The sequence below is a fragment of the Peromyscus eremicus genome, chromosome 1 (assembly GCF_949786415.1).
Source record: "Peromyscus eremicus chromosome 1, PerEre_H2_v1, whole genome shotgun sequence".
In the NCBI taxonomy this organism is placed as follows: domain Eukaryota; kingdom Metazoa; phylum Chordata; class Mammalia; order Rodentia; family Cricetidae; genus Peromyscus; species Peromyscus eremicus.
In genome coordinates this window covers 152,739,098-152,751,338 of record NC_081416.1, presented here as the reverse complement: position 1 = coordinate 152,751,338, position 12,241 = coordinate 152,739,098, and the positions used below count along the sequence as shown (strand labels likewise).

The 12,241-nt window shown below is 42.9% G+C and overlaps 1 protein-coding gene across 6 annotated transcripts in view; it reads right to left on the bottom strand.

The window, feature by feature from the left end:
- The window catches only part of Uri1 (URI1 prefoldin like chaperone), an 85,687-nt gene extending 74,523 nt beyond the window's left edge, over positions 1-11,164 (bottom strand). For 2 of the 6 annotated variants that reach the window (XM_059274753.1, XM_059274760.1), the window contains exons 1-2: positions 11,077-11,163; positions 9,284-9,377 (exon numbers count right to left, since the gene is read on the bottom strand). Coding sequence is in view for 2 of the 6 variants with exons in the window: in XM_059274746.1 (XP_059130729.1) it covers positions 7,008-7,118 (111 nt within the window). In the remaining 4 variants the exon portion in view is untranslated. Of the gene's footprint in view, positions 1-7,007; positions 7,430-9,283; positions 9,378-11,076 lie in introns of those variants that run through there. The other 4 variants (XR_009381649.1, XM_059274746.1, XM_059274772.1 and 1 more) reach the window with 3 other exon arrangements.
- Positions 11,165-12,241: the final 1,077 nt, after the last annotated feature.

Here is a 12,241-nt window from a genome sequence, read left to right as displayed (position 1 = left end):
ATACCTAAAACACACACTGAGAAGGCTGAAGCAGGAAGCGTTTGAGTTCTAGGTCAGCCTGGGCTACACTGGAAGACCCTGTGTCAAAACAAAGAGAAAACTTCAACATCAGAATTATCAAATAGACTCTTTTTAATAAGTTATCTGTAGTTTTTCAATTCAGAAAAAAAAGCATTAAAGCTCTCAGAAAGCTGTTATAATGAAATTTACTTTATCTAGTAAGAGGCAAATATAAATTGGGAATATTGGTACATGTCTATAATCCACCTACTTGGCATAGACAGGAGGTGGAGATTGCAAGTTTGAAACTAGCCTGGGCTACCTAGCAAAACCCTCTCTCAAAACAGAAAATTAAAAAGCACTGAGGGATGTAGCTCAATAGCAAAACACATGTCTAGCAAGCACAAGATATTGGTTCCATCTCCAGCACCACCAAGTCAAAAAGCAGAAATACCCACAAAAACATCAGCTCAGTCTTTAATGGTTATTCTAGATAGTTATTCCTGAGGCCCACTATATAACTTACACTATTGATCCTAACAGTACCAAAGTCAGGAAAACAAACAAAAAAGTGTAACGACTGGATGAGGCAAAGCAATCGTGAGTAACTACCACTACATTTATACTACCAGGTGTCAAGAGAACTTCTAGGGCCAGCAAGATGGCTCAGCAGGTTACAGGCATATACCAGGAAAGCATGACCACCTGAGTTCCATCCTGGAACCCACATACAGGAGAGAACCAACTCCACAATGGTTCTGATCTCAATATATATCAAAACATACATATGTGAACACATACAGAGTAATAATAAATAATTTGGGAGGGAGTAACTTAGGAAGCCATAATGATTACAGCAGAATAATTCTGGCTACAAGAGACAAGCTATCAGAACAGACTTGAGAAAGAAGTCACATCCATCACCTGTCATAACCAAGATGACAAGGAAGTGGAAAAAACAATCATCCCAGTGAATGGTGATGTGGCAACTAAACACCCAAATGCAGAAGTGAGACTGCCTCAATCCCCAAGTGTACCCAAATCACTAATGAATAGATTGCTGCTCTCAACATGCAAGGCAGTAAGTAGTAAGAGGCTCTGTCCAGAACATGAGAAGAAATAGTGTCTTAAAAACAGGACTGGGACATAGCTCAGTAAGTAGAAAAGGGCTTGCCTACATGGGCACAGCCCAAACATAGACTAACCACGAAGGAAATAAAATCAAGAATTCTACGTCATCAAAGGACAAGATTACAGAATGTTAACTCAAGACTCAGACCAGCAAGAAATTTATAATCCATAACTGAAAATGCACTCATGTCAAAAATGTCTGAACAGGGGAGAGGAAACTGTGGTCGGTATGTAAAATAAATGAAAAAATAATAAAAATGTATGAACAGTTACTATGAATCAACTAGACTATGACAAAAATCCCCCACAGAAAGTGAAAAAGCAACCAGTGGCTATTTTCTTTTCAAAAAGTTAAAAGTTGAAACTGCTCAAAAACACTTGAAAAGATAATCAACCTCACTAATCACTAGAATGAGTAGCGATTATGAAAGAGATGAAACACACCTAAGGTATTAAAGTAATTAAAATGTAAAGAAACTGGACCATGGACCACAGCTGGCAGGCCTATAAATTGGTATAACCACTTCTGAAAACAGCAATGTAGGCAGAACCAAAGACAGAAATACCCCATGAGAAGTCTAGACAAAAACTACAAACAGCCCAAATTACTCAACTGGAAAACTGAGAGGGCTCATGAATTCCAACATGAACTGCATAAACATCCAGCCCATTGCTTGGCATAGACAGAACAGACTCCCTGAAATGGGAGCTTGACCCTCCCTTTTTTCACACATGCATTGACAGAAGGATACTTACAACGAAGTATCAGTCTCAAATGTGTTTCAGTTGCTTCTCCTCTTGCAAAAGTAAAACCAAAACCCTTAGTGAAGAGACCTGGCAGTGCTCTCAGCCTGACTCACTCCCATCTGCATAAAACTCTTCTCCAAAATGTCTTCCACACAGGCTCACGCCCACATACTGAGGTTTCTGATCTAATGAAACTGCAGGACACCCTGACACATTGCTTATATAAGGGGCATTCCCCACCAGTCCTTGCATCCTTGTACTTTTCTGCTTATCCTCATCAATCACTATCATCAGACATGCAAATGTGCCTTCTGCATGTCTTCACTAGAGTGACCTCTTCATTTGAAACTGTGAGCTCACTAACTTATTGGCAGTGTTAGGTGACTGAATCCTATGACTTGGATTCCAACTACTGGACTACTTGGCTGACAGAGTTCCTTAAACCAACAGGAATTCACCAAGACAAAAATGAAAATATTCCATTAAGCTAAAGTAGATGTTCTGCTTTAAGAAAAAATTAAAATTAAAATATTTACTACTACTGCATTTAATTCTCCAAGCTTCTAGTATAAGGAGAGTATTAGCTACTTCAAAATTTCAAGCGATAATTACTTCAAGCCCTCAGTGATAAAGAAATTTACCCTACTGATCTTCCCAATCTTACCGCTGTCCTGAGAAATGAACCTATGAAGACACACTGCACCCCAGTTCTTTCAGATAATAAAATCTCACTACCTCTACTAGTAAAACGTAGTATTACCTAAAAATATGAAACAGCTATCCCAGAAATATGACCTTAACCAAAAAAGCAAACATAATGCCAATTCCAAAGAAACAGATTTAACAGACTTTCATGCAAGAAACCTGTGCAGAGTAGCCTGAAATACCTCATCATGGTCCTGTCACTGATGCTGGGAGAGTGTGGGTGTGGGGTGCAGCGTAAAGGAGCCCGAAATACTTCAACACACTGGAGAAGAAAGGAATCAGTCTGCATAAGCTCCACGGAGCAGACATCTTTCTACAAATGGCTCACAACACTAATCTACATGATGTGGTAGCACATACCTGGAATTCCAGCACTGGAGAGGCTGAGGCAGGAGGACTGCTACAAGTTCAAAGCTAGCCAGGGATACATACTAAGACGCTGTCTCAAAAAACAAAATAAAACAAAAGATAATCTGAGTTTCTCTCTTTTATCTTTTGTCAGAAAGATTAAGCAAAATCTTTAAGGAGAAAAGGAAAAATAAAAACAAAGAAACTGGGAAATATTTTCAATAAATTAAATAACCACTAGAGTAAGAAACAAACCTATGTAACTGGGATTCAAAACCCAGCCAATACTTATTTTTCATGCTTAGAAACTGGTTAGCAATTAAGGATATGATAACAAACTTGTCTGCACAAAAATTAAACTTCAACACCTTTACTGAAAAACTGAAATCTTCCAATTTTACAAACTTTTAGGTAAAATACTACCATTATCCTTCTATGGTAGTTTTTATATAAAGTGAATATTTATATAAGTGCCTAAGCAAAACAGGACTCACATCATACCTACTGTTCTACAGTTTGCATGCCTGTTCAACATATGCATCGTGATTTACTTAACTAATCCTCCAACCGATGACTTTCAGGTTTTTTTCCATTCTAAACAAAACCACAGAAACTCTTCTTACATGCTTTTCTGCTAGATCAATAAAGGATGGAGGGGAATGAAAGACAAAGAGGCAATAATGAAACCCATCATGACTTTGAATGCCAACCTAACAGTTTAACTTAAAAAATAGACTCCCTGGTTGCACACACCCTTAGTCCCAGCCCCTAGAGGTGGAAGAGGAGGAACAAAAGCCCCAGTGACACATGCCTGGGGAGGCTGGGGCAGCAGGATCAGGAAGGAGTTCATGGCCATCCTAGTTCAAGGCCAGCATGGTTCACCGTCTTAAAAGAAAAAACAAGTAACGCCAAGTTTTAACAAAAAAAGGGGGGTGGGGGCTGACAGTGTTTTCACCACTGATTCCATACATGAAAGTGAAAAGAATATTAATATACTTGACCCTAACCCTATCCATTTACCTCAGATGCTGTCACTCACTGACTGGGGTGGGACTCATTCATGCTGTAACTCTTTTCTTCAAGATGCCAACTTTTCATTCTCTGATTCACTGCCCCAGTATCAACCAGGATCAAATGAGAACAGGATAAAACCTGGTCCACTTAGTGGGATTTCAAAGAAACAAGGTCAACAACAATTAAGCATTATCCATTGCCCTTCTCAAGCCACGTTCGGAGAACGGCTCCCTAAGCCTCTATGCAAGGAACTCAGGTAACTTTCTGCAGCTAAAAGCCAGCAAAGTAGATGCCACCATCAAAGCAAGAAAAATCATTTTGTGAAAGTTTAATTCCCTCTCATGGAACTCACACAGGGAAAGGCTAAGAGCTTAAGTGTATCTGACTGACATAAAGGATACTAGATGTTCACTCATACAAAGCTGTAACATTTTTCCCTTTACACTCAGAATGACACATGCTTCTACTTTCACACCTGGAACAGAACTATTAAAACTGAGTTGGCTTTAAAACCTAAACAAAGTCCCTCAGAAAACTGATAATTCACAATTTACAAATCAAAGCTTTCCTGTGCTAACTCTAATTAAAGCACAGCTATCTAACCAGTGTATTTTGTTAAGGCTTTAGGAATCGCCTGTCCACACACACAGATTTTTCTAATAAGTAAATAGTCTGTTAAGTAAATACTGAAGGGCTTTATTATGAACTAGGTGGCATTTTACATAACCAAAACATATATGCACATTTATTTTATATGCCAAATTAATATTAACACAAGATAGGACTGTCAATGGCACTGAGGTTCATGTCCACTGAAATATCCAGACTCCCACTGGATTTAACAGCCACAGATATTCTCTCAAATATGATACTAACCACAACAGCAAGCTGTTCAGAACACCCCAAAAGTACCCTTCATATTTCACTAACATCAGAATAAAAACCAGAATCTCCTTTTTAAAGATGACACATGGGAGGAAACATATTGGTCAGCATTACTCACACTTTACACTATGAAGGCAAAAGTGTCTTTCATATGAACTAAAGGCAGTGGCAACATCATCTACCCTGGTCCATTTCACATTTTCACAGCAAGAAAGGTAAACTGTTTTATCAAAATAACAACAAGGCTTTATTTGGGGCTTTGTTTTTTTTGTTTTTTTTTTCTTCTTTCCATCTATTTTCTTTTTTTAAATGTTTCTCTTTTTTAAAAGTTAAGATGAAGTCAGGTCTGATGTCACAGGTATGTAACCCCACCTACTTGGGAGACTGAGTCTAAGAGAGTCACAGCTTTAAGTCCAGACTGGGCTACAGTGGGAGTTCAAGGCCATCCTGGGCAACTTAAAGAGACCTTGTTTCAAAAATTAAAAAGTGGGATGATAACATAGCTCACCTAGAACCATACAAAAGTAATAGGCAGGCAAATGTTTATCTTGTAATATAAATCAGGTTAACTTTTAAACTCCCACCTTGAATTACAAGTTTAAAACCCAACAGTTGTATTGTATATTAGGGAAAAATGGAAAGTTAATACAAAAAAAAAAAAAAAAAAAGGAAGCCAACCAAAGTAGGAATGATTCCTGCAATTTGTTAACAGGTGGTTTCCAAGCCAAGAGACTTATTGAGATATAGAAAAACCTCCATGTAGTTAACCTCGGTATACCTGCATAATCACATTTTGTAGACATTTTTTTACATAGGTCTATTCATTAAAAGTTTGGGTTTCACAGCAAAAATTCAAGCTTAGATGGGGGAGGAGCTCACGAGGCCCCAGGCCTAAATGAGGAGCTACTGGCAGCTGAGAGCAGTTAGGGAAGGAGGATGACTCATGGGGGTTGTGGTCACTGACATGTTGCCCATGCTCCAGTGGATGGTCCTACACATTTGGGAAGCACTAGCTGGACTGGGTTATTTAAAAAAAAAAAAAGAAAGAAAGAAAGAAAGAAAAGAAAAAAAAAAGAGAGGGAGGGAGGGGAAAGAAGGGAGGAAGGAAGGAAAGAAAAACATAAAGTTGGAAGGGGGACGTGTTGGAGGGAATGGGAGTAAGTTGGAGGAAGGAAATAGAATTGATTGTATACATGTACGAAATTTTCAAGGAGTAAATTATAAATAAATAAGGTTTAACCCTGCCTCGAAAAACCAAAAAATAAATAAATAAGGTTTATAAATAAAAATATTCAAATATAGAAAAAATGGAGCTTCTCAAATTCTGATGGTTTTGATGCAACTTCCTAAACTTTAATAATACATGATACTCTCTCAATACATGGAGCGTTTTAAGCAAATTAAATGTCGGTTTTCAAAGAACTTCAAGGCACTTCAGGAGAGGCAATCAACCTGAAAAACTACAGAATCCACAGTATTCACATTGAACAACTAAGCCGTAGTTCTTAACTCGAGTACACTTCCTTACAAAAAAATCCCATTCGGAGACGCAAAGCATTCTCCTCTCCTCTGGGAGTTTAAAAAAAAAAAAAAAAAAAAAAAAAAAAAGAGCCTCGTTTATCATACTCTTGAGGTTAAAATTTAACAGAAAAGCCTCTCTCTTGTCGACTACTAAACCCCAAAGCTAGGAATGCACAGGAAGTGCATCATCACCAACGTAGTCAAACTTGGATGCTCAATCAAGTAAGAATAGTGTGTGCGTGCGTGCGTGCGCGCGCGTGTGCGTACATTTTAGCAACATTTAAGCAATAGAGAGCTAAGGGGTAAAAGGAATACTACGTCTGTTTACAGTACAACCCCCCCACCACCACCAAAAATAAAAGTCCCCACGCACTGGAACTCTATCTAGTCCCAACACTTGCTCTGTTAGGGTCAACAGACTATCTTATCCTCTGTATGCCCCGCATCCCTCTGCTGAAGGTCAAAGGGCTCTAGACAAAAGACAACAAATGCACGTGACAAAAGTTTCTCTCCCCTTGTTCCCCGCAGGCCCCAGGCTGCGCAGCTCGCGCGTGGGGATCTCCGCCGCACGCGGAGCGCTGGCCGCGTTAGAGGCTGCCTCAGTCGCGGCCACAGGCGGAAGCCAGCGAGGGCCGAAACCTAGCACGGCCTGTTACCTTTTCCTGCTCCTCGAGGAGCCGCGCCACCTCTGGGGCGCGCAGTGGCGCGGCGGCCGAGGCCTCTGAAAGGGACTGGGGCTCTGGCTCCGGCTCGGGCGGGGGTTCCATGCCCGGTGCCGCGGCCTCACCGAGGCGAACAAGTCCTAAACAAGTGTTTATGGAGGCGGCGTGGCCGGCGACTGCCCAGCACCCGCGCGCTCGCCCTCATGCACCGCGCGCCGCGCTCTGAAGAGGCCGCGTTGGCCTTCGCCGCTGCCCCGGGGGCCGCTGCTCGCGTCCGGGCTACCCGAGGCCTCATCTCACACGCGCATGCCGCCGCTGCCGCCGCCGCCGCCTCGGAGCAGCAGGCCCTACACCAAGAGCGCCACGCTCTTCTCCCGCAGCCAGGCCCAGCCAGGCGTCCCGCAGCAGCCGCGCCTCCTCCGCGCCTCCGTGCACGCTCCGCCCCTCGCCCCGCCCGCGCAGCACGCCGGGAATCTCTCAGGCTCCGCCCTCATGGGCGTGGTTGTGGTGAGGGCGGAGCCGCGGGGCGGGGCGGAGGCAGAGCGGCCCAGTGAACGTGCTCAGGATGAGGGAAGGCGAGATTGCCAGTCCCCTCTCACTCAGCGCTGCCTGTGGTGGTAGGAACTTAATTCGTGCACTGAGGCTGTTTCATAAGCTCATTTAATTTTATCGAATTCAACTCTTTCCCATGCCTTTTTAATGAGCTAATGTGCTTTAATGAGCTAAAATGCACAATATACAACTGTATTTTGCATATGTATTAATTACTGCACACATTACAATTTTTCCTTATATATATTAAGCTGCTATATTAACATTACTATGTTACTACGTATGCACCGTTTAACACATTTTTCAAGGGTAGCTGCTGCTCTATCCCACTTATTTTACGGTTCTGGTTTTTGTTGTTTAGCTATGGAGACCGAACCCAGTGCTTTAGGCTTGCTAGACAAGCACTCTACTAACTGAGCTAAATATCTATCCCTTGTTCCACTTACTATTTTAAAACTAGTAGGTTGCATGTAGTGGCACATGCCTTTAATTCCCAGCACTCTGGAAGCAGAGGCAGGTGAATATCTGTGTGTTTGAAGGCAATCTGATCCACATAGCAAGTTCCAGTCCAGCCAGAGCTATATAGTGGAACCCTGTCTGAAAAATGAATAAATAAATCTCTTGGACCCACTTTGTCGTCCAGCCCATTGTGTGACTGGCGTCTGTTTATGGTAGTCCTCTAGTCTACCTCACTGAGTAGAACTGACAGTATCCTAACTCTACTCCAAGCCCTAACTGTAGGCCCATCACTGTTCATTCAACCTTATGTGTACAAGAACAGGCCCTCTGTGCGTCTGTTTGCCCTATCTCCCACTTCTGTCGCAGCTCCCAAGTCCACATCCACCCTTTTTTCATTTGTATCAAAGAAGAAAAGGCAGGGACAACTTGGGGAAGATGGTGAATGTAAATTCCTGACTTTTCCCCCCTTGCAGATGAAGCCACTTCTGAAACACAGTCAAGAATCCAAACACTCTTCTTGCCTCCTGCCATCACCAGCATCTCTCCATCCTCAGCCACATCAGTAGCTCCTTCTCTTGTGGTATGCTTTGAATATGAGCTGACCCCATGTGTCTCAGTACTTGATCCCCAACTGGTAGAACTAATTGGGAAGACTGTTGAAAAGTTAGGATGTAGAACCTAAGTGGAGGAAGTGGGTCAAAGGGGGTGAGTCTTTGTGGGTATGTCATCCCTGGCCACTTCCTGTCACTCTGCACCTTGTTCACTCTGAACTAAACTGAGACAGATAGATCATGCCTCTCTGCTGTAGTTGACTGAATCTTCTGAAATAAGATATACAGAAATAATATAATATACAGAAAATGATCTATGACAGCTTTACTTTTTGAGTGAGTTTATTGAAAATGTATCAAGCAAAAGCAAAAGAACAAATAGCAAGAGGCAGATAGATAACAAAATACCAAATCAGGCCCTTACAACATCCAGCAGAACTAATTAGAGTAACCAGACTGGGAGAGCAAGCAAAAATAAAATAAGTAGCAAACAGCAGATAGATAACATGAAATTGAGCACTTACAATGTCTCCCAGAAAGACTGGGGAAGCCCTGCTGGGTCTGTCAGTCAGGCTGGAGTTCAGTTTGGGATATTTCCAGCCAGAGCAGAGGGTTCTCTCCACGGACGAGCCTCCCACTTCTCATTCCCACCACAGGCATTTTATATCACAGAATAAATAATAGTAATAATAGTTAGAAATGGATCACCTTCTATCTGTTCTCCATGGTGCAATATAGCTGTGTGTTCTCCTTTCTCCCTGTCACAGAAGCATGAGACCAGCCTGCCCCAGGAAAGTGCCTCCTAGGACGAGTGAGATAAACCTGGTTGAATCTGAGGTAAGGGGAGTCTGTCTTGCTCTCAGAGTCAGCTCTCAACAAGTGCAAACAGCACATGACAGTTTACCACTTAGCTTACAAATGGTGAACCAACACAATGCTCCCTTCCTTAAGCTGTTCTTGTCATGTCAGTCACAGCAACCCAAAAGTAAAAAATGTGTCTGGTATCACTGGTTCCACTCTGCCCTGAAATGGCCATGGGCAGCTGCCCACCCTCCACACCTCTTGGATGTGGTCAGCCCCAGATGACATAGAGTTTACACTATAGCAGGCTGACCCACCCTCTGGCTCCGGTCTAAGGGCAATGGAATGGTATTCAAAGTGGTTGGCTCTAAAGAGGGCACATCACACTACACGAATACAGGTTTCTTTCTGGAGGCTTCTAAGCAAGTTCTCCCTCATCCTCTCAACACTTCCATAAGAAACCCAGCCATTGGCCCCGAAGTAGAAGGCAAGCAGCCATGTGTGTTTTAGGCAGCTCTTCTTGGCAGGGAAGGCATGACAGAGTTAATAGTGTCAGGAGCGTGGAACAGGATCGTCACATCTCCACAGACCAGGATACAGAGAAAAGGATTTCTGCCTCTCAACTGGCTTCACATTTTCTCCCTTCTCATTCAGTCTAGCACCCCAATCCATAGGATGGTGCCATCCACACTTAGAACAGATCTCACAGTTAAACTTCTCTGGAAACTTTCTCAAACATTCACTCCAAAATGGGGGTCCCTGGAGGCTAGAGAGATGTTTCCGAGGTTAATAGCACTTGCTGTTCTTTCAGGTGAGTAGATTTCAATTTTGAATACACACTTTGGATCCTCCAGCTCTGGGGATCAAGCACCCTCTACTGGCCTCCGTGGATACCTGCACTCACATGCACATAACCCTCACACAACACATACACATCATACGCACACACATACAATTAAAAATAAAAGTAGGCCTTGGGAGCTGGCTCAGTGGTGAAGAGTAATACTCTTCCAGGGGACTCAAATTCAGTTCCCAGCACCACAAAAGAATTATTTTTCAAAAATGAGGATCCCAAATGTTGTCTAGTTGACACAGCACACTGATCCCCATTCCTAGACACTGCCTTCTCTTGCCCTTAGACAGTGGAGGTCCTGACTCACACTGAATTGCCTTCCTGGTCCTCAGGGCTGAGGTGGCACATTTAGAGACTTTTTAGCCTCCATAATTTTAGATGTTACTTAAGAAGAAAAGGTTGGTTTGGACTCCTGATCTCAGGAATTTTTCTCAGTCCATCATTTAGAGGACTACACAGAGGCAATTCACAGTAATGGAAGCATGTGGCTACTCCGTCCTGGTAGAGGATGGGAGTAGGTATCACCTTCAAAGGCCAACTCCTAGTGGCATGCTTCTACCAGCCAGGCTCCACCTCCTAAAAGCTCCAAGGCCTTCAAAATAGAACTACCAACTAGGGGCTGAGCTATGAAAACATGAGCCTGTGGGAGACATTTCTAAGACAAACCATAACCTTAATGGCCTGAACCAATTCCCATTGTATACCCCTGGTTCTGTATCCATTTCCATGTGTCTGTATAAGACCTATCTGTCCCTTTTTTTCTGGAGAATCTCATATAATGGCTGAGGTTAAAACCCTTACACCTCATACATATGAGAAGCACTGTCAGTGTTGAGTGTCAGCTCACCAAAGCACAAGCTGGAGCCCTCTCCGGATCATGACTTCCTGGAAAGAAAGTTACATGAGCTTGAAAGAGCTGGAAAAAAAGTGTCAGGGCTGGAAAGAATGTGGAAAACATTGACATCTGTGACACACAAGAGAAGCCTAGAGTTCCAGAGACATGAAAATTCCAATGCTTTGCCTTTAGTGGGGACATGTGGCCTGGCATTGCCCGCTGTTCCTAGGATGGGAGACATCCCTAAATCTTCACCGCCAGATCTGTGAAGTAGGAGAGAGATCATGTTGTTCTTGAATGAGAGCTATAGATTGCTCCCTAAACTCCATTTGCCCTCCCAACCCCTTCTCCCCAGTGCTAGGCAAGATAATATTACTGGCCCAACAATGAGCATGCTTATGGAAATTCAGACATGAGTGATTCCATTTGTGTAGCAATACCATTCTAGGTCTAGGTAAAATACAAGGTGGAATCTAGGTGCTGCTTTGTGTTCATGCATCAGTCAGCTATTGCTGTACAACAAAACACCCAAAGCTCAATAATGTAAAAGAACAACAATGCATCATTCTTCATGACTTTAAAGGTAGACTGCAGTCCTGATGTAGACTGTTTATCTGGGGCAATTCCACAGATCTCATCCCCTCCCTAGAACCAGCTGGGTTATTATTCTCTTGAAGACAGTAATTCACAAGTAGATACACAAGTCTCTTAAATCAGCACACTGTCATTTCAGCCTTCTTCTGTTTCATGGCAACTTAGTGTCACAGTGAGAAGTATGTGTCAAACTGCATTGATCCAAAGAATGATAATGAATGGGTCAAGAATGCAGTCTACTTCCCAAGAATAGGCAGAGGTGATGGCAGGGACTACTGGACAGCTTTATCCAAGCTGGGCTGCAAGGACAAATCCAGGCTGCATGGGAATTCTGGGAGAGGAGCCAGACCTCGGCAAGCAGGCTCCAACAGGAACCAGAGACCAGGGAAGCAAGGAGCCACCAAGCTGGCTGGCTGGAAGTGGCCTGGAGCAAGCTGATGGAGAGCAGGGTTCCAGCCCCTTCTCCTTGTGCCAAGAAAGAGCTATAACAGAGTGCCTGGGGCTGTAGAGGACCACACCAATGCAGATCCATTCCAAACACAGAACAATTTTAGACATATCTGTTTTTAAAATAGTATATCTT